At 39.0% G+C, this 22,930-nt stretch overlaps 1 protein-coding gene across 8 annotated transcripts in view; it reads right to left on the bottom strand.

Annotated features, from left to right (window-relative positions):
• Positions 1 to 22,930, bottom strand: part of MLLT10 (MLLT10 histone lysine methyltransferase DOT1L cofactor) — a 192,956-nt gene that overhangs the window by 62,534 nt on the left and 107,492 nt on the right. For 7 of the 8 annotated variants that reach the window (XM_060192261.1, XM_060192264.1, XM_060192263.1 and 4 more), the window contains 5 exons: positions 20,114 to 20,209; positions 14,661 to 14,913; positions 10,192 to 10,761; positions 5,580 to 5,624; positions 4,425 to 4,457 (listed from right to left, as the gene is read on the bottom strand). In XM_060192261.1, the coding sequence (XP_060048244.1) occupies positions 4,425 to 4,457; positions 5,580 to 5,624; positions 10,192 to 10,761; positions 14,661 to 14,913; positions 20,114 to 20,209 (997 nt within the window). The remainder of the gene's footprint in view (positions 1 to 4,424; positions 4,458 to 5,579; positions 5,625 to 10,191; positions 10,762 to 14,660; positions 14,914 to 20,113; positions 20,210 to 22,930) is intronic. The other variant, XM_060192262.1, reaches the window with a different exon arrangement.

Genomic DNA, 22,930 nt, shown 5'->3' with positions numbered 1-22,930 from the left:
AATTCATGATGTAATCATCTCTGTCTTTCTCTATAACTCTGAGATCCCCCCCCCCTCCAGGGTTATTGCTGGGACTCAGTGCCTGCACTACGAATCCACTGTTCCTGGAGGCTATTTTTTCCCTTTTGTTGCCCTTGTTGTTTATCATTGTTGTTATTATTATTGTTGTTATTGCTGTCCTTGTAAGTGGATAGGACTGAGAGAAATCGAGAGAGGAGGGGAAGACAGAGAGAAGGAGAGAAAAATAGACTCCGGCAGACCTGCTTTACTGCTTGTGAATAGACCCCTCTGCAGGTGGAGAGCCGGGGCTCAAACCAGGATCTTTACTCTAGTCCTTGCGCTTGGAGCCACGTGTGCTTAACCCGTAGCGCTATCGCCTAGCCTCCAAATCTGAGATATTTTATAACTTATTAAAAGAGGAGAATATAGGGGGTCGGGCGGTGGCGCAGAGGGTTAAGCGCAAGTGGCGCAAAGCGCAGGGACCGGCGTAAGGATCCCGGTTCGAGCCCCCGGCTCCCCACCTGCAGGGGAGTCGCTTCACAGGCGGTGAAGCAGGTCTACAGGTGTCTATCTTTCTCTCCCCTTCTCTGTCTTCCCCTCCTCTCTCCATTTCTCTCTGTCCTATCCAACAACGAATTGCGTCAACAAGGGCAATAATAATAGCCACAACGAAGCTACAACAAGGGCAACAAAAGGGGGAAAAAAAAAAGGCCTCCAGGAGCAGTGGATTCATGGTGCAGGCACCGAGCCCAGCAATAAAAAAAAAAAAAAAAAAAAAAAGAGGAGAATATTGTAGTGGAACTGCATGAGTTTCAAAATGGCCAACTACTTCTCTGCAATTAAATCAACTAAGATAAAAAAATCAATGGAGTATGTTAAAGAAGAAAGAAACAAACAACAGACTTAAATAGAATTATTATTTAATTTTTTTTTTTTTTTTTAGTGAGAAAGACAGAAGGAGAAAGAACCAGCCATCACTCTGATACATATGCTGTTGGGAATTAAACTCAGAACCTCATGCTTGAGAGTTCAGTGCTTTACCCACTGTGCCATCTCCGACCACAAAACAAAATTATTTATGCCAAGACTTAGTTTTATCTAACTTAACTTAGTACCAGTATCTCCCAAAAGTAGATTTTTTAATTAATCAATCTTGAATGTCCTGGTCTAGTACTACTGAGGTAACCTGGGCAAGATACTCCTGAAATAATCTTTTAAAGTTTTCTTTTTTCCATTTTCTTATTTTATTGCTCAGCTTTGACTTATGGTGGTGCGGGAGATTGAACCTGGGACTTCAAAGTCTCAGGCATAGAGTCTCTTTGCAAACCATTATGCTATCTCCCATGCTCATGAAGTAATTTTTCCTTTTCTTGTTCTACCCTCTTTTATGAATATAAATACCTTGTACCTTGTATAAAGCTTTGCAGTGTCTTTCTACTGCTAGATAAGCTATGGTCCAATAAATGAGTAATTAAGCCAATTAGAAATTTAAAATTAACTCAGCTAGATTTTTTTTTTTTTAGATTTTATTTATTTTTCAAGGAGATAGGAGAGAGAAAGAACCAGACATCACTCTGGTACATGTGCTGCTGGGGATTGAACTCAGGACCTCATGCTTGAGAGTCTGATGCTTTATCCACTGTGTCATCTCCCAGACCACAGCTAGATTTTTTAACATTTAAAATCTAGAACTGGAGGTTGGGTGGTAGTGCAGCGGGTTAAGCATATGTAGCTGAAGTGCAAGGACCCATGTAAGGATCAAGCCCCTGGCTCCCCACTTGCAGGGGAGTTGCTTCACAGGCAGTGAAGTAGGTCTGCAGGTGTCTTATCTTTCTCTCCCCCTCTCTGTCTTCCGCTCCTCTCTCCATTTCTCTCTGTCCTATCTAACAATGATGACATCAATAATAACAATAATAACTACAACAATAAAACAACAAGGACAACAAAAGGGAAAAAAAAGTTTTTTTTTTAAAAAAAATCTAGAACTGACAATTTAAGGGAGAAAAGTAAACCAACAGGGCCGGATAGTGCCACAACTGGTTGAGCACACATTACAATGCACAAGGACCTAAGTTCGAACCCCTAGTCCCCACCTGCAGGGGGAAAGCTTTGCAAGTGGTGAAGCACTGATGAAGGTGTCATTTCTCCATATCTCCCCATTCCCTCTCAATTTCTGGTTTTCTCTATCCAATAAATAAATAGATAATAAAAAATTAAAAGTTGTCTAAAATGAAAAGTAAACTAAAATGATGCTAAAACCAAAATCATTCAAAAAGTATACACATATTGGAACAAAACCTAGCCCTAGAAATGATTTCTTTATATAGTTTTTGATGAGAACAATTGTGAGTGAATACAGTTTGACTTCTGTTCATAAGAGCAGGGGAGGCTTTGTTGTGGGTGTCTCTCTCTATGTTTTTCTTTTTTTAAAAAAAATATTTATTTATTTTCCTTTTTGTTGCCCTTGTTTTTTATTGCTGTTGTAGTTATCATTGTTGTTGTTATTTATGTCGTTATTGTTAAACAGGTCAGAGAGAAATGGAGAGAGGAGGGGAAGACAGAGAGGAGGAGAGAAAGACAGACACCTGCAGACGTGCCTCACCGCCTGTGAAGCGACTCCCCTACAGGTGGGGAGCCGGGGGCTCGAACCGGGATCTTTACACTGATCCTTGCGCTTTGTGCCATGTGCACTTAACCCGCTGCGCTACCGCCCAACTCCCTCAAGTATTCTTTTTTCAAAAATATTTTATTTTTTTATTATATTTATTTATTTTCCCCTTTGTTGCCCTTGTTTTTTTATTGTTGCTGTTGTTATTGATGTTTTCGTTGTTGGGTAGGACAGAGAGAAATGGGAAAAGGAGGGGAAGACAGAAGGGGAGAGAAAGACAGACACCTGCAGACCTGCTTCGCCGCCTGTGAAGCGACTCCCTGCAGGTGGGGAGCTGCGGGCTCTAACCGGGATCTTTACTCCAGTCCTTGTGCTTTGCGCCATGTGCGCTTAAACGCTGCACTACCTCCCGACTCCTTCAAACATTAAACATGCCTCCAAATTCTAATATTCCCAAAATTAAGAAACAAATCTAAATCTACCTATGCAAACTGATGAAGCACAACCCTTTTCGGTTTCTCTACTAAAGAATGTTAACTCTATTTATCCTCAGATCCTCTAGAATGCTTCCAATCTCTCCCCCTCTAGATATTTAATGTTCAATAATTAATTTCCTAGCATGAAAAATATCCATTATCATGGTCTGGGAGGTGGTACAGTAGATAAAGCATTTGACTCTCAAGCATTAGGCCCTAAATTCAATCCCACGCAGCACATGTACCAGAGTGATGTCTGGTTCTTTCTCTTTCTCCTCCCATCTTTCTAATAAATAAATAAAATCTTAAAAAAAAAAAAACTTTTCATTATCTAAACTTCTGCCATTCTAGGTTATATAGAAAGCAAGAGTTATAAATAAACACACTCATTAAAAGATAGGTTTCCCATTCTGACCAACTTCACCCTCAAATCACCGTTAAGTGTCTGTGCCTGCTACTCATACCACTAGTCTTAACTGGCTGTAAGTCTGTAAGCATCTGACAATCTAATCCAAACACAAAGCAAATTGACTGCAAATTAAACTACATTACTAAAAGATGCACAACTTCTTAAAGTTAATGAAGATGTGTTTGAAAATTGCTTGGAATCACATAGTTTTGAAATGTGATAGTCATATCAATTCATAAATGAAAAGAAAATTAACAAAGATGACATTAGAGTTAAAAAAAATTTTTTTTAAGACTGACCTAGGAAAGTTTTTTAAAATTGAGGAAACTCTCAAACATTTTTCAAAAATACCCTTCATTATAATTACATTGCAAAAGGGGGAGAGGAGCATTTGCCTTGTATCATGATTTCAGGAGCCAATCGTAAGCGAGTAACTCCCTTGTAAAAGGCCGAACTCAAAGTCAGACATAATTTTAAAGGCTATTTATTCATTTATTCACTGTATGGAACACAGTACTAATTTAATAAAAGTATTCTATACATTAATTAAAAAATCCTAACAATAAAATTCACACTCCAAGTTTTGGAAGCAGCAGCAAATTTCTGACTACAAATGACAGTGGCAAGAGGGAGCTCTAAAGAACTAGAGAAACCACTGGCAAAAAAGACAAAGGACTTATAAAATTAAAACAACTCTATTATCATTTTGCCTTACAAAGGGACAATAAAGGTCAACTGATGAACTATATTAAACTATTATCCTCCTGTAGGCAATCTACAAAAAGTTTTCACTAAGGTGCGTAACAATTGATTCACTACAGAGCTGGATTTCATCACATCAATAGCACATGCAAGCTTTCAATCATGATTCTCTACAAAAGGCAACCTCTGTGATAAATGAACCACCAGAGAAGATTCTAATAAAACTTACCATTGTGTATTGCATTCAGCAACTCTGAGAAAGCTTTTAAGTAAGGAAAAAAGGACTTCATGTTAAGATCATTCTCAAACACACACAAGAAATACATAGGCATACACCAAGTAAAAATCACAGTAATACTAGCATGCATCATTTTTTGAATCATTAAAACTGCAAAAGTTGGACTCAAACCTTACATGGTGCAATTTTTTAAATAGTGCATTACATACCTACTATGTTTAAATTTGTCAGATATCCTGTTACAATGAAGTAATATATCATAAAATCACAATTAGTATTCTAATAATATGTCTTTATTGCTAAATGTGAGTAAAGAATAAAATTCTATTTTAACTTTTTTATTTTTCAATTTACCAGAGCACTAATCAGCTCTGGCTTTTGGTGGTGCAGGGGACTGAACCTGGGACTTAAAAGCTTCAGGCGTGAAAGTCTGTTTGTATAACCATTATGCTATCTATCACCACCCAAGAATAAAATTCTATAAGATAAATACACCTTAAGTCACAAACCAACAATATTTATCATTTATAAATACTCGTTTTATTACCTAACTCAATCAAAAATTCCTATTTTTGTGGTCTGGGAGGTGGTTCAGTGGGTAGGGCAATGGACTCTCAAGCATGATGTCCTGAGTTCAATCCCTAGCAGCACATGTACCAGAGTGATGTCTGGCTCTTCCTCTCCTAGTATCTTTCTTATGAATAAATAAATTAAATCTTTAAAGAAAAATTCACATTTTCTAGATTTCAGTAAGAACAGTTTCAACATACACAGAGATCTAAAAAGACTGTAATGTCAATATACAATATTGAAAAAATTACACTAACATTAAGATTGATGGAAATAAAAATTCTGCAAATATTACTTTATTAGGAAACAGTAGTCAAAATTCTCTAACAGAAGCACCATATTAAGAGGGAATGATAATTAAAACTTGATAAAAACAGGACCATAGTATAAATCTTTAAAGCAAAACAAACAAAAAAAACACCAGCATATTAAGTTATCTTTGTATGAGAAAAATGTATTAAGAACCAATCTGCATTTTAGAAAACTAACACTTTAAAGTTTAGTGGTGGTGCAATACATCAGGAAAAAAAGCAGCAGATTACAAGTCTGGGTTACCAACCCAGTTTGAAAACTTACTAGTTGTTGGACAAGCTCCATCATGCCGATACTGCATAGAAATTTCTGTTGGGAGGGGGGAGAAAGGAAATCAGTGAAGAAATTGCCAGTGACTCAAAGGAAAAAGAAGAAGGCCAGAGAAACAGAAAGATATTCACCTGAGAGTCTAGCTAAGTATGGCACTTAGAACTGACACACCGAAATCGTGACTAATTGGGCTGTGACAGGTAGGAGATCAAACATGGTAACAGACTTCAATGTGATAGTGTAGGAATTTGTGAGTGCATCTTTGTGCAAAGAATGTGCAAAAGATCTGAGAACTTGGGGGCCAGGTGGTAGCACAGCAGGTTAAGCATACATGGTGCAAAGCACAAGGACCGGCAGAAGGATCCCAGTTCGAGCCCCCGGTTCCCAACCTGCAGGGGAGTCGCTTCACAGGTGGTGAAGCAGGTCTGCAAGTGTCTATCTTTCTCTCCCTCTGTCTTCCCCTCCTCTCTCCATTTTTCTCTATCCTATCCAACAACAACATCAATAACAAACAAACAAACAAACAAACAAACAAAAAACCAAGGGCAACAAAAGGGAATAAATATTAAAAAAGAGAAAAAAAATTAAAAAAAAAAAAAAAAAAGATCTGGGAACTTGCAAGTCTATCTCCACTGAGTACCCAAGAACGCAAATTCCAAAAATATGAAAAATATGTCATGGGGCCAGGTGGTGTAGTGCTTGGTTAAGCAATCACATTACAGTGTATAAGGTCCCAGGTTCAAGCCCCACCTGCAGGAGGAAAGCTTCATAAGTAGTGAAGCAGGGCTGCAAGTGCCTTTCTGTCTCTCTTCCTCTCTATCTCCCCTTCCCTCTCAATTTCTGTCTTTATCCAATAATAAATAAAATAAAAATTAAAAAAAAATACATCCTGACTTTTCCAACATCTCATTGTATCCTGTGTTAGCAGCATCCAGTAGCTTGTCTGATTTTCCTGTATGCCCTGGTATAATCAATGTAAATCTCCCTTGAGAGTGGCTATCCAATTAATGGTGAGGCAACCTCAGGCATGCTCACATCCCAGGTAATTGCAAAGTACCACAGAACAAAGCTGAAACAGAAATTGAGAAGATAGCAGAAAATCTTTCAGGCCACAGTTTTCACAGTAAAAAGAGCTGCAATCTTAGCAGAGTTAATACAAAAAGAGAGTGAATTACTAATGCATAACCAATCTTTAATAAATCATCCTGGAGCTACTGATGTGCTCACAAAACCTTTTTATTGTTGTACTTTTAGACAGAGTCAGAGGCAAAAAGAAAGACTAACAGAGATCACAGCACAGAAGCTTCCTTCAATGCAGTGGGAGTCGGGCTTGAACCTGGATTGTGTCATGGCAAAGCAGTGCACAGGTCATTGCATGAGACCGAGACCCTCTCTTACTCGGGCCTTCCAAGATCTCACTAAGCAATAGTGTGTTACTGCCCAAGAGAAAACCACTTTGCAACACACATATGTTCACCAAGGTCTTGATACTACAGAACCTCTGCATCTGGAAATCGTTTTTTTGTTTTGCCACCAGGGTTATTCCTGGGGCTCAGTGCTTGCCTGCACTACGAATCTGCTGCTCCTGAAGGCCATTTTTCACATTTTGTTGCCCTTACTGTTGTTGTCAGATAGAACAGACAGAAATCGAGAGAGGAGGGGATGACAGAGAAGAGGAGAGACAGACAGACACCTGTAGACCTGCTTCACCACTTGTGAAGTGACCCCCTGCAGGTGGGGAGCCAGGGGCTTGAACCCGGATCCATATGCTAGTCCTTGTGCTTTGCAGCATGTGCGCTTAACCAGCCAAACTGAGCTACGGGATGTTAAGGATACTTTGAATGGAATTAAAGCTTACTTAATAGGACTAGTAGGTAGAATAAATCAGTAAAGCAAAGGAATTCCAACTCTAAGTAAGCCAACCAGTGGTAGGATAGAGCCAGAAACACAAATAGCAGCAACTGGAGAAAACAGACACAGGAAAGGGGAGGGTAAAATGAACAGTGTTATGACCAATGTTGATGAACCTAACAAGGAAATTAAACAACTTAACCAAAGCTGTGTGTGGAACCACAAAAGAACCACAAATTGCTAAAACACCTTAGAGAAAAAAAGAAACAATTGGCCATATCATACTCCCCAACTACAGTTTATACTACAAAGCAATAGTGATTTAAACAGCATGGTACTAAATAAGAATGGACACTTGGGTCAGTGGAAAAGAATCAAGAACCCAGCAATAAGCTCACACATATACAGTCATCTAAAATATGACAGAGGCACCAAAACCACTCAGTTGGGGGAGGGGGGCGGATTACCCGACAAATGGTGCTGAGAAAACTGGATATCTGGGGAGCTGGGCGGTGGCACAGTTAAGCGCACATGGAGGAAAGCGCAGGAAACCAGATCAGGTTTCCAACCTGCTGGGGGTTTGCTTTACAAGTGGTGAAGCAGGTCTGCAGGCGTCTGTCTCTCTCCCCCTCTGTCTTCCCCTCCTCTCACCATTTTTCTCTGTCCTATCCAACAGCAACGACAGCAGTAAGAACAACAAGAAAACAATGATGATAAACAACAAGAGCAACAAAAGGGAAAAATAAAGTACAAAAACAAAACAAAAAACTGGGGAGTCGGGCGGTAGCACAGCAGGTTGACCGCACATGGCGCAAAGCACAAGGACCGGCTTAAGGATCACAGTTCGAGCCCCCGTCTCCCCATCTGAAGGGGAGTCTTTTTACAAGCGGTGAAGCAGATCTGCAGGTGTCTATCTTTCTCTCCCCTCCTCTCTCCATTTCTCTCTGTCCTATCCAACAACGACGACAATATCAATATCAATAACAACAACTATAATAACTACAACAATAAAACAACAAGGGCAACAAAAGGGAATAAATAAATAAATATTAAGAGATTCTGGCGGTAGCACAGTGGGTTTAGTGCATGTGGTGCAAAGCGCAAGGACTGCCGGAAGGATCCAGGTTTGAGGCCCGGCTCCCCACCTGCGGGGGGGGGGGGGGGGGCTACGGGGGGGGGGGTCGCTTCACAGGTTGTGAAGCAGGTCTGCAGGTGTCTTTCTCTCCCCTCTCTGTCTTCCCCTCCCCTCTCCATGAGAAATCTCTTATCCAACAAGGACGACATCAATAACAACTATAACAACAATGAAAAACAAGGGCAACAAAAGGGAATAAAAAAAAAAATATTAAAAAAAAACCTGGATGTCTACATGTAGAGTAGTGAAACTAGACCACTACTTAACAACATTCCCCAAAATCAGATCAGAAGAGACCAAAGATCCAGATACCAGATAAGAAACTCTAAAATCAGGGAGTTGGGCGGGAGCACAGCGGGTTAAGCTCATGTGGTGTGAAGCGCAAGGAGCAGAGTAAGAATCCCGTTCGAGCCCCGGCGACCACCTTTGTAGTTGGAACTTGAGAGACTGGGAGAGAGAAAACACTGGGTAAAACTTCGTGTGTAAGTGTGTGTGTGTGTGTGTGTGTGGGGGGGGGGGGGGTTGTTGTGCAAGTGAAGCAAAAAACAGAAGAGATTAATTTTTGTTTCAAAATATGGCCAATAAACTATTTAGCCTATATTTAGTTACATAGTATCAGATTTATACCAAGTGTTTTTTCCAAACACTAAATTGTATTTCAAAGATTTTTTTTTTTTTTTTTTTTGCCTCTAGGGTTATTGCTGGGGCTCAGTGCCTGCACTACAAATCTACTTCTTCTGGAGGCCATTTTTCTCATTTTGTTGCCCTTGTTTTTATTGTTGCCATTACCATTGTTTTTGCTGGACAGGACAGAAAGAGAGAAATTGAGAGAGGAGGGGAAGACAGAGAAGAGGAGAGAAAGATAGATATCTACAGACCTGTTTCACCACTTGTGAAGTGATCCCCCTGCAGGTGGGGAGCCAGGGGCTCAAACTGGGATCCTTACACCAGTCCTTGCACTTGCGGCTTGTGCACTTTACCCACTGCGCTACTGCCCGGCCCTCCAGAGATTTTTTTTTTAATTGCCACCAGGGTTATCACTGGGGCTAAGTGTGTGCATGAGGAATCTACTGCTCTTGGAGGCCATCTTTTGCCTTCTTTAATTCTCTTATTCATTTTTTTTTTTTTTTTTTACCAGAGCACAGCTCAGCTCTAGTTTATGATGGTGCAGTGGACTGAACCTGGGACTTTGGAGCCTCAGGCATGAGAATCTCTTTGCATAACCATTATGCTATCTACTCCTGTCCCTTTTTAAATTTTCTTTCTTTTATTTATTATAGGATAGAAAGAAATTGAGAGGGGACAGAGAGGGAGGAGACAGAGAAAGAGAGACACCTGCAACACTGCTCTACCACTCACGAAGCTTACCCCCCATAGGGGGGGAATGAGAACTTGAACCCAGGTCCTTGTCCATGGTAATGTGTGTTCTCTAGCAGGTGTGTCATTGTCCAGCCCCACCTTCTATGACTTTAACGCATTGGTAAAAACCAAGACAGGAATTACTGAGCAACTCCAAGTATTCATCATAGCAATAGTTTAAAAATGAATTTCGTTTTTTGGAGTAAAGGAAAAATGGTGAAAACAGAATTAAAGAAAGAAAAGCAACTGGCATATACACACCTGAACCAACTGGAGATGAGCCAACACTAAGACTTTGTAAACTTCCATTCCTGAGCAACGTAGGAGATTTCTGAAGACTAGAGCTTGTCACACTTCCTGCAGCTGATGCTACTGATGATGTTGGTGAAGCAGAAGAAACTGAGAGATGGGAAACATTCTCTTGATTTTTGTTTCCTTTGGGCCTACCAGGTCCATGCTTACTTTGTTTGTTTACTTTTCTTTTCTTTTCCTTTACAGCTTCTTCTTCTATACCAGAAGTTTGAGTCCGTTTATATCCTGCTATAGGGAGGCTGGAATTACCCAAATCTCCAGGTGAATTTTCAAAGTTTTTAGGTTGTGAAATAACAGCTGAGGTCGAAGGTAGACCAATTAAGGAACCAAAACTATTTACCCCTGCATCCTGGCTCCCAGACTCTCCTTTATGTACATCTTTGGTTGATGATGACTGTTGGGAGTGAGTATAACTGTCATTACGCAGATCAGAGTCTGTAAAGCTCAAGAAATCCTGGGGAGATTGTACTGAACTTCCTGAAGATGATTTCACACTGCTTGGAGTTCCTGAAAAACTGCCTGTAATAGGGAGAAAAAAACAAAACAAAACACGAATATAAAAAGAAAAATTGGGTGCAAAAGTTCCCATGAGCAGTAGAAGTAATACAGACATCAAAAAAGATGAGGAAAAAAAAAAAAGTACTGTAAAATGAAGGATAGATATCTCCATGTAACAAAGTTAAAACTTGTGAAAAAGTGATTACTAAAGTCAAGTTTATCTAAAAAATTGCACTTTGTAAAAAACCTAATTTTAAAGCTACTGAATTAAATGTTAATTCTTGAATTGCAAGCTATTACTTCTACAATTACCAACATAGAAGATATACTTTATTTCACCTACCTTTTATTAGGGCAGCAATTCTCAAGTCTCCCTTAAACACCTTGTACATGCTAAAGGAAAGGTTGAAGAAAAGCAGAGACTCAAGGAGACTTAAGAAAGACTATAGTTGGACTCTGAATGGCTGGGGGAACTTCCTCTTAAATATTGAACATATTTATAAATGATCCCAACATTTACTAAGTGCCAAATAATATCCAGTAGTTATTAACAATTAAGAGTGAGGGAGTCGGGCTGTAGCGCAGCGGGTTAAGCGCAGGTGGCGCAAAGCACAAGGACCAGCATAAGGATCCCGGTTCGAGCCCCGGCTCCCCACCTGCAGGGGAGTCGCTTCACAGGCGGTGAAGCAGGTCTGCAGGTGTCTATCTTTCTCTCCTCCTCTCTGTCTTCCCCTCCTCCATTTCTCTCTGTCCTATCCAACAACGACGACAACAACAATAATAACTACAACAATAAAACAACAAGGGCAACAAAGGGAATAAATAAATAAAATAAATATTAAAAAAAAACAATTAAGAGTGAATGTATTGTCTCAGTTTAATCTATCCTACACAAAGACATGAATTGGATAAAACAATGATCACATAAAATCTAAACAAGGGGCATAGTGGTGGCACAGCCAGTAGAGTGCACATGGCATCGACCATGTGCAAGGAGCCGGGTGCCAAACCCCAGTCCCTGCCTAAAAGGGGGCAAGTTTCATGAGTGGTGAAATACAGTGCTGCAGCTCTCGCTCTCGCGCTCTCTCTGTCTCTCTTCTTTCTCTCTCTCTCTCTCCCTCCCTCCCTCCCTCCCTCCTTTTCCCTCTCAATTGTTTTCTGTGGCTATTTAAAAAAGAAGCAGGGGTAGTGAGGTGATGGCCAATAAAAGCAGTGGATTCATCATGAAAGCACTGAGCACCAGGAATAAGTGGAGTCAATAAACCCTAACCTATACCTTACATTCTCACAACCACTTCCTACATAGTTATATTTTAAAAAAAGAACCAGTCACTAACATTTTTACTCCTTTTACTACTAGCTCTTATGAATCACTTGACATCTGTTATTTCACCCCACTCTTTAAAGAACATTACAGTAGCCCAATACATCATTGTATGAAATAAGAATCCTGGGGCCAGGCAGTGGTGTACCTGGTTAAGCACACATATTACAGTGCACAAGGACACAGGTTCAAGCCCATTCCTCACTTGCAGGGGAATACCTTCACAAATGGTGAAGCAGTGATGCAGGTGTCTATCTCTTTCCCTTTCTATTTCTCCCTCCCCTCTCAATTTCTCTCTGTCCCTATCCAATAATATAAATACATATCCTTAAGGTTTTTATTTACCTGGTAGAAAAAGAGCATAGTTGAAATAAAACAAGCACTTGGTTCATCATATCATACATATTGCATATCATTTCACCAAACTCTTTTCATGCTTAGCAAATAAAGTACCATATGAGACCCAGCTGTGAATATACATCTATTTCATAAAAGTAAACCACCTCATGTTTTAACTAGTTTGTTTAAAAACAAAAATTCAAAATACAGTGTATTATTGGAGTGGAAAGGAACTTTTAAGCTAAACATCACATTTTATTGCAGAACACATTAATCACATGTAAATCCACCTAGATAGTTACAAAGATTTTTTTTCCCTTACACATAATTTCTTTTAAGCTGAAGTCTCATAGTTTTGATTTTTAAATTGTAACCTCTTCTGAAATAGCTTATTTAAAAATTAGTACTCCTAAATCTTGCAATAGAATTGTTTTATTATTTTACAAAATCATGTGTACCTATATGAGCAGTTTCAGGTTATGTCTATATAGAAAAACATACATTTGAATCAGGAAGCCATGTACATCACATCAATCATTTAACAATAACTGCAATTTGTCACTTAATTAGCAGCTATAAAGTAGTTCTTTATTATTCCCATTCTAATCTGTCACCATCTGTCTCTTTCCCCCTACATTTTTATTTTCACAGTTGGTGCTAAAAGCTCACTACAGTGCAGCAAATACTTTACATTTAGTACATACAATATTTTACATTTTCTAAGAGTCATACTACCTGCAGAGAAAACCAAAATAAATTACCTCAAATATCCTACCATTAAACTACAAGTTTTAAAATCTCTATGGAAAATACCCCATATATTAAAACAAAGCATTTACTACCATGTCCTAACAGAGTCAGGATTCTTCAATGTTGTGACATTTAAGAAAACAAGAGATATTTTTTTCTGAGTTGACTAATTACTTCAAGATTAAAAATTCAGAAATGCAATTTTAATAGTGAAAAATAACTTCTTACTTATAGAGAAAGAAATGACTAAATTCTGCTGCTTCATAATGTGAATGGAGTGATACTATCTATCATATATATACTTGGTAAATACTGAAGCCCAAAGTAACTATTAGTTGAAAATATAGAAATATAATTATTAATAAGAACTCAGGCAACTAAGCAATCCCTCTATATACTTGCTAACATTCTTAAAGGGTTTGGATATAATTTTTAAATCAGCAGAAGTTTCTATACAGTAAAGAAACGGAAAGAAGAAAGGATGTCTCTCTCATTTTTTCCCAAGGGGCTGGGGGGGAGGGGTTATTGTAGATTTTTCTATATTCCTTCAATAGTTTTAACATTCATGTCTCAAAATATTTATGTTCACATAAAAAATTACACAAAAACCCTAGAACATAGGCTTGCTGTATTCTATAGTTAGATGAGCTATTCTGCTCTCTATAACATAAGGCAGCCATAGTCCAGTTAATTTTGAATTTCAGTTAAGATACAAATTGTATTTTCAATATAAGTATGTCCCATGACATAACATCACATGTTATTTTGAAATATAATGTGTTGTTTAAATTAGGTATCTGGGCAGAGGTATCTAGCACAATAGTTATGCAAAGAGACTCTCATGCCTGAGGCTTCAAAGTCCCAGGTTCAATGCCCCACACCACCATAAACCAGAGATGAGCACTGCTCTGGTAGGAAAAAAAAAAGAAAGAAAGGAAGGAAGAAAGAAAGAAAGAGAGAAAGAAAGAAAAATAGAAGCAAAATTAAGTATCCTACAAATATAGCAGATATGTAAGCTGAGAAAAATTCTACTTTAAGCTTCAAGATTTATAATAAATGCATTCATATTCAACAACTATTATTGAGAATTCTTTACATCCCCTAAAATTTAGCCCGTACCTGTTTACTTGCTAAGCATACGAATATATTTATCAGTTTTATTGTTTTAATAAGGAAAGACAAAAAGAATTTTTAAAAGAACAGAAAGGAAAACTTCAATCTTTATTAGTTTCTCCCCGATCTTAAGCTTTATTCCATATCTCTGTGAAAACGAAAATCACATTACAGCTTTAGAAGCATATGCCATAAGATCAAACAAAAAGCAAAAGCCCTACAAACATTTTTAACAAGAAACACTAGTCTTTGAAGTAATATTACTACAGCAATTAATAAAATAATATCCACTATTTCATAAATGCCATGTAAAACATAAGTTCTTTTACAAGATTTAATTACTATCAATCACTGTAGGAACAAGTATTTTAACTAAAAACATCATAGTGAATACCTTGCTGGAAAGGACTAGATGCTGACACAGTTGTTCCTGGATTTCTTCCAGCAGGCTTCCTTCCCCTTTGACCTGAGTTGTGAGCTGAGGATTTCTTTCCTTTGCTCTCTGACCCTCTAGCCTCTGGAACATCTTTTCCACTAGTAGTGTGTGTGGAGACTTCCTGGAAATTTGCATTTGTAAATCGTGCTGCAGTATCTTCCAAGCGTTTCAAAGACCCAGATATAGAGTTGCTGCTAGTGCTTGTGTAAGTCTAATATTTGTATAGAAAAAAAAAAAAAAAGGAAAAAGAACTGATTACATTTTAACCGCAGGGCAAAAAAAAAAAGTGACACTGATAACAATAAATAATAACTGAACTTACAAGGAAAACCTAAAAATTTCAAGTTATAAAAATAGGACAGTTCATTTAAGAAAATCATGTAAAAACAATTATTTTAAGACTTATGAATTTTTGTAATTTCTTTATTGGGGGATTAATGGTTTACAGTTGACAGAAAAATACAACAGTTTATACATGCATAACACTTCCCAGTTTTCTTTTTTTTATATTGTTATCATCTTTATTTATTAACTGTATAGGGGTCATTTATCACAGGTCATCTTTCTTCCTTCTTTCCTTCCTTCCTTCTTTTCTTTCAGAGTTATCACTGGGCCTTGGTACCGGCACTATGAATTCACTGCTCCCGGCACTATGAATTCACTGCTCCCGGAGGACATTTTTTATAGTATAAGACAGAGAGAAATGGAGGAGGGGAAGACAGAGAGGGGGAGAGATGGACACCTACTGAACTGTTTCACCGCTTGTTAAGCGACGCCCCCTGCAGGTGGGGAGCCAGGGGCTCGAATCTGGATCCTTGCACAGGTTCTTATATTTTGTACTGTGTGCGCTCAACTCTTTGTGTTACTGCCTGGCCCTCAAGATAAATATATATATAGTCACTCTCAGAGAAATGTAAATCAAGACAAGACACACTGAGAATTTTTTTAATTGTTGTTGTAGTTATTATTGTTGTAGTTATTGATGTCATCATTATTGGACAGGACAGAGAGAAATGGAGAGATGAAATGGAGGAAGGTAAGGCAGAGAGGGAGTGAAAAAGATAGACACCTGCAGACCTGCTTCACCACCTGTGAAGTGACTCCCCTGCAGGTAGGAAGCCTGGGGCTCGAACCTGGATCCTTACGCTTCGTGCCACGTGCACGTAACCCACTGCACTACCACCTGACTCCCTATTAAATCAACTTTTCTATTAGGCAATAGATCTTAATTTTTCTCATGTTTTAAAAAAAAGTATTTGAGAATTTTACATGAGAGACAGGGAGAGGGGGTTGCTGCGTAGGGGAGAAACCAGAGCTCACTCTAGTACCAGAGACTGAACTGGGAATCTCAGACATCCAAGTCCTGAGCTCTACCACCACTTTCTCATATTCTTTTTTAAAAAAAAATATATATATATATGTGGGAGTCGGGCGGTAGTGCAGTGGGTTATCCGCACATGGCACAAAGTGCAAGGACCAGTGTGAGGATCCCGGTGCAAGTCCCCGGCTCCCCACCTGAAGGGGAGTCACTTCACAAGTGAAGTAGGTCTGCAGGTGTCTCTGTTTCTCTCCCCATCTCTGTCTTCCATGCCACTGCCTGGCCCCCCTTCTCATATATTTTTTTTGTTTTGTTTTTCTTTTCTTTTAAATATTTATTTATTTATTCCCTTTTGTTGCCCTTGTTGTTTTATTGTTGTAGTTATCATTGTTGTTGTCGTCGTTGTTGGATAGGACAGAGAGAAATGGAGAGATGAGGAAAAGACAGAGAGGGGTAGAGAAAGATAGACACCTGCTTCACCGCTTGCGAAGCGACTCCCCTGCAGGTAGGGAGCTAGGGGCTTGAACCAGGATCCTTCCTTCTCATATTTTTAAGGACATCAACCCAACAATTCTCTCTACTACTTCCTTCTCTCTATCAGATCATTTTTTTTAAAATAGTTGTTGTGGTTATTATTGTTATTATTGTTGATGTGGTTGCTGCATAGCACAGAAAGAAATGGAGAGAGGAGGGGGAAGACTGAGAGGGGGAGAGAGAAATAGACACATGCAGACCTGCTTTACCGCTTATGAAGCGACCCCCTTACAGGTGGGGAGCTGAGGCTCCAATTGAGATCCTTATTCAAGTCCTTGCGCTTTGCACCATATGCACTTAACCTGCTGCGCTACTGCCAGACCCCCTATCAGATCATTCTTATCAAGATATAACCATGCTGGGAGTCGGGTTGTAGTGCAGCGGGCTAAGCGCAGGTGGCGCAAAGCACAAGGACCGGCATAAGGATCCCGGTTCGAACCCCGGCTCCCCACCTACAGGGGAGTCACTTCACAGGCGGTGAAGCAGGTCTGCAGGTGTCTATCTTTCTCTCCCCCTCTCTGTCTTCCCCTTCCTCTCTCCATTTCTCTCTGTCCTATCCAACAACGACAACAATAATAACTACAACAATAAAACAACAAGGGCAACAAAAGGGAATAAATAAAATAAATATAAAAAAAGAAAAAAAGATATAACCATGCTATTATTGCTTTTATCATTTATCTTTATTGTTTGTTAAGATTTACTTATTAATATAAAGAGGGGAGAGAAGACCAAAAACCAAAGCACAGGCGATGCAACAAGTGAACTCAAGATCTCATGCCTGCAAGTACAGCATTCTAGGTACTGTATCACCTTCTGAGCCACTTTCTGCTTTGTCTTTATTTTAATTAATTAATTTTACTGTTATGGTAAGCAGTTATTTAAAATTAATTTTTAAAATGTCACATATGTTTATAAGACATTCAGACATATAGACACTCTATACAGCTGTCCAACACTGGCAGAATTTGGGGTCCCAGGCATATAAATCCTATATTATACTGTAGAACTATCTCCCTGGACTAGTCATCTCTCTTAAAACATGCCTTTTTTTTTTTTTGGTCAACTTCCCCGACTAGTTATTAGTCATTTCTCTATTTATCGCTCTCTCTTTTAAATTTTTATCTTTATTTCTTAGATAGAGACAGCCAGAAATTGAGAGGGCAGGGGGAGATAAGAGAGGGAAAGAGAGAGACATCTGGTGCTCTGCTTCACCACTTGCAAAGCTTTCCCCCTATAGTAGGTGGGGACCTGGGGCTCGAACCTGAGGGCTTGTGTGTGGTAACGTGTGCTCAACCAGGTGTACCATCACCCAGCCCTTCTATTTCTCTTTATAGCAAAGCCCCTCAAAGTAATGATTATATGTATCTTCCCCTCAGCCTACAACACCCATAGCCTCTCCTATATGTTAATAGCAACTGATCCTTCTAGTCATCTGAAACTTGAAACCAACTCTGGTTCCACTTAAACCTATCGCCTCAAGTATAACAAAGTTACTTGGGCTCTGCTTTTCAATGTATTTAAAATCTAATCACTTCTTACCACCTCCATTATTACTACCACCTTTCACTGGATTAGTCCAGGAAGTGCCTACAGGCCTCCCTGCTTTCACACATAAATGTCTATAAGCTATCCACAGAGAAGTCAAAAATCTTTTTGAAGACTAAATTGAAAACAAACAAAAACTGAGTCATACTATATTACATCTCATTTCAGAACCCTCAGGGGTCTTACTCTGACTCAAAACAAAATACGAAACTCCTCAGCTGGGACTATAGCTCAGTGATAAAGCACATGGTTTGTACGTGCAGGCCCTGGGTTTGAGTTTGATCCCTGTCACTAATACACACACACACACACACACACACACACACACACACACACACACACACACACACACACTCTCACACTCACTCAACCCTACATGATTAAATGATTAGATCTTCATCAGGGTCTCATTTACTACTGTGCTAACCACTTCCTTTCTCTATTGATTTTCAGGTCACTACACAGTAAAAATAATTTTTATTTATTATATACATATGAAATAAAATATTTTACATGAGAAAAAGAGAAAGAGAAGTCAGACACCCACCACTCTTATATACTGCTCTAAGAAGAGAACTAGGGACCTCAGGCATGCAAGTCAGATGCTCTATCAGATAAGCTACTTCCCCAGCCACCAATAATCATGGGGGAGGGCTGGTGGGGATAGACAGTACTAGGGGTTGAACACAGGACTTTATTTATTTTTACCAGAACACTGTTCAGCCTTGGCTTACGGTGGTGTGGAGGATTAAACCTGGGACTCTGGAGCCTGGACATGAGAACCTGTTTGCATAATCATCATGCTACCTACTCCCGCCCTATTTTTATTTATTTATTCTTATTTATTATTGGATAGAGACAAATTGAGAGGGGCAAGGGAGGTGAAGAGGGAGAGAAACAGACAGAAACAGACAGACATCTGCAGCCCTGCTTCACCACTTATGAAGGCCCACTTATGAAGTTTTCCCCCTGCAGGTGGGAACCAGGGACTTGAACCTGGGTCCTTGCACACTGTAATGTGTGCTGTAAACCAGGTTTGCCACCACCTGGCCCCAACACAGGACTTGTACATGCAAAGTATATGCTTACTACAGAGTTACATCCTTGGATAATTATAATCTCAGTATTTAATATTTATTAGATAGTAATTAATGTGAGCCAGTTTTAATTATTTTTAAAATTATTTATTTTATTGCCTTTTTAATGTTGTTGTAGTTATTATTGCTGTTGTTGTTGATGTCATCTTTGTTGGATACGACAGAGAGAAATGGAGAGAGGAGGGGAAGACAGAGAGGGGAAGAGAAAGACAGACACCTACAGACCTGCCTCACCACCTGTGAAGCGACTCCTCTGCAGGTGGGGAGCCAGGGGCTCAAACCAGAATCCTTATGCCGGTCCTTGCACTTTGCGCCACCTCCCAGTTTTAATTATTTTATAAGCAGTATCTAGTTCATTTTCAACAATCATTTTCCCCATATTTTTTTTTCATTTTTCCCATCTTGTAGGTGATCAAATTGAGTAATGGAGAGACAAATTAACCTGTATAAGGGATTAGCATGTGTTAGAGCTAGAATTGAAAATCATAGGTGAACAAAATATACCCCATAACTTAATTTTTCAATTTCAATAATGATCAATATTATTTTTATTTCACTTGTTATTCTAAGCATTTAGAAATGGTAATAGAGCAAAGAAATGGGAATCTTAAAATGCTTGGTGTAAGGCTGGAGAGATGAGAAAAGAATCATTGTAAGATTAAAATATTTCTCAAAGGTAAAAAAATGCATTATATACACAGAGATATAATCTTTCTCTCTCTCTCTCTCTCATTACGTTTTGCTTGTTTTGTCATCACTAGTGTTTTATCATTCTGGGCAACACAGCACTAAACTTTCCATCAGTGTGCTGGGAGACAAGATCAAACCTGGATTCTATGCATAACAAAGGTGACTCACCTTGTGGGCTCATGATGACTTTTTGTAAAAGACAAAATAAAACTTTTAAAACTTACTTTTTCTGTGGTAACAGTCAAGGAAGGAACCAGCGCAGGGGAGGGTTCTGGTTGTTTCTTGTGTTTTTGTTTGTGTTTGTCCTTTTCTTTGTATTTCTAAAAATAAATAGAAGCAAAACCAATTTAAATTTAAACTATAGTCCAGAGGTGAGATTTCCCTGTAACTGTGTTTGCTAACTGAAATGTTAATACTTGTCAAAAAAATAACTTTAAAACCCACTCCCTCAAATCATAATGGTATACTTTATTTTTAAAGGACTTCAGTTATCTTATCCTTAATCAAGTTAAAATAACAACTGGCACATAACTATTTGCTACATACATCTGGCAAGTTATCTCTGTTATTGTTGTTTAAAGAAAACACACCAAAACTTTCTTGTACTTTTTATATAGCATTTTATTTACTTATTTATATTATCTTATTTAGTTTTTATTTATTTATTCCCTTTTGTTGCCCTTGGTTTTTATTGTTGTAGTTACTATTATTGTTGTCATCATTGTTGGATAGGACAGAGAGAAATGGAGAGAGGAGGGGAAGACAGAGAGGGGAAGAGAAAGACAGACACCTGCAGACCTGCTTTACCACTTGTGAAGCAACTCTCCTGCAGGTGGGGATCCGGGGGCTCGAACCAGGATCTTTAAACTGGTCCTTGCACTTTGTACCATGTGCGCTTAACCCACTGCACTACCACCTGACTCCGATATTTATTTTTTACCAGAGCACTGCTCAGCTCTGGTTTATGGTGGTTCAGGGGATTGGACCTGGGACTTTGGAGCCTCAGGCATGAGAGTCTCTTTGCTTAACCATTATGCTAATTTCTAGAACCATCCTTTCCACCCCGGTTCCATGGCTGCCAGTTCTTAGCAACATCGTCCCGCCAGATATTCGTCGGGATGCGGCATCATCTAAGTTCATTTCCCACGTCTACGCTCGACCGGACCTGCCAATATACGCGGATATCTTCGCCCACCCTGTCCAACGCTTGACGTCTCGTCACCCAATCTGGTCCCCTATGCCTACACTGAACTTCTCTGTTCCAGTCTCTTGGAAACAGAGCTGGCAGTCAGCTGAGGTAAAGAACAAACACCTCATCACAGACCCCTGCAAGCGTCAACCCGGCTTTGACCTAGCACGTTATGATTGGGCCCTCCTCAATCGCTATCGAACAGGCCATGGCCTGTGCTCCGCTATGTTCCATCGCTGGGGAGCCAGAGACGACCCGAACTGCCCCTGCGGCTACAGACAGACTATGACCCACATAGTCAACGACTGCCACCTCTCCAGATTCAAAGGAGGTCTCGAAACTTGACATCAGGCTCAACCTGATGCTGTTGACTGGCTACGGAAGAAGGGCAAACGCTAGAAGAAGAAGACCATTATGCTATTTACCCCTGGCACAGAATTTTTTTAAAAATTGTATTTATTTATTAATGAGAGAGATAGGAGATAGGGAAAACAAACAAAAAACAGACATGTTCCAGGAGGTGGCATGGTGGATAAAGAATTACAGTCTCAAGCATGAAGTCCTGAGTTCAGTCCCCAACAGCACATGTATCAGAGTAATGTCTGGTTCTTTCTCTCCTTCTACCTTTCAAATAAATAAAAAAATAAATAAATAAATAATCTTGAGAGAAAGAGAGAACACCAAACATCACTCTGGTATATGTGCTGCCAAGGACCGAACTCTGGACTTTATGCTTGCGAGTCCAATGCTTATCCACTGAGTCAATTCCTGGACCACTAAACATAGCACTTTCAAATGCACTATCAGTATCTCCAAGTGTTCAATTCTATAGCCCACAAAATAGAAACCAGGACACACAGAAATTCAAAGTAAGTTTTTCCTAGGTTTACTGAGAAAATAGATGTGTTAGTTATTTTAAGCAAAACAATTTAAAATTATAGCATATAGCTCTGTTCTGATGTAATAAAACTGATCAACTGAATGTAAGAAGTCTAACTAAATAAAGAACAAATCACATAAAAGAAACCTAGTTTTATTTGATATTAAAAATTGTAACCTATTTCTTAGTTGTTTGAAATCAATAAAGAATCAATAGTTTGTATACAATTTCCTACTTTTAAAGAGTTAATCCGGCTGATTTCTCCTGATTCTTCAATTTAAACCACACAGATAACTTAATCTGCTCAAGGCATGACAGACTTATATTGCTGGCTCTGCCTTAAAGAGTTTATATACCAGGTGGGGGTAGATAGTGTAATGGTCTTGCAAAGAGACTCTCATGCCCGAGACTCTGAAGTCCCAGGTTCAACCCCCCGCACCACCAAAAGGCAGAGCTGAGCAGTGCTCTGGTGTTTTTCTCTGCATCTCTCTCAAAAAAAAAAAAAAGAGAGAGAGAGAGAGATTATATATCAACAAAAGAAAACCTGACGCTGTTGACTGGCTACGGAAGAAGGGCAAACGCTAGAAGAAGAAGAAGAACAAAAGAAAAAGCACAGACATTAAAGACAGAGGACTGGTAATATAGCTCAGTGGTATAGCTCATGCCCTGCACACATGTGAAGCTCTAGGTTCAATCCCTTGCATCACATAAACAAAAATTAAGAATAGATACTTTAACACTCAAGTACTACCTCTTTTTAATTTCCTGACTGCAATGTTAATACACAGTAAGATGGCACAATGATTCCTATTCAGACTTTTTAGGAAAACTTTCATTCTAAACTTATTTATCTTATTATTATTTTGTTGTTGTTATTTTTATTTTATATTAGTGATTAAATATGGATTTACAAAGTTACTTTTTTAACAGGAGTACAATTCCACACTGTTCCCACCACCTGAGTTCTAAATC

The sequence above is a fragment of the Erinaceus europaeus genome, chromosome 6 (genome assembly GCF_950295315.1).
Source record: "Erinaceus europaeus chromosome 6, mEriEur2.1, whole genome shotgun sequence".
Taxonomy (NCBI): Eukaryota; Metazoa; Chordata; class Mammalia; order Eulipotyphla; family Erinaceidae; genus Erinaceus; species Erinaceus europaeus.
Note: the sequence above shows the minus strand (reverse complement) of the source record. Positions and strands in the feature narration are given on the sequence as shown.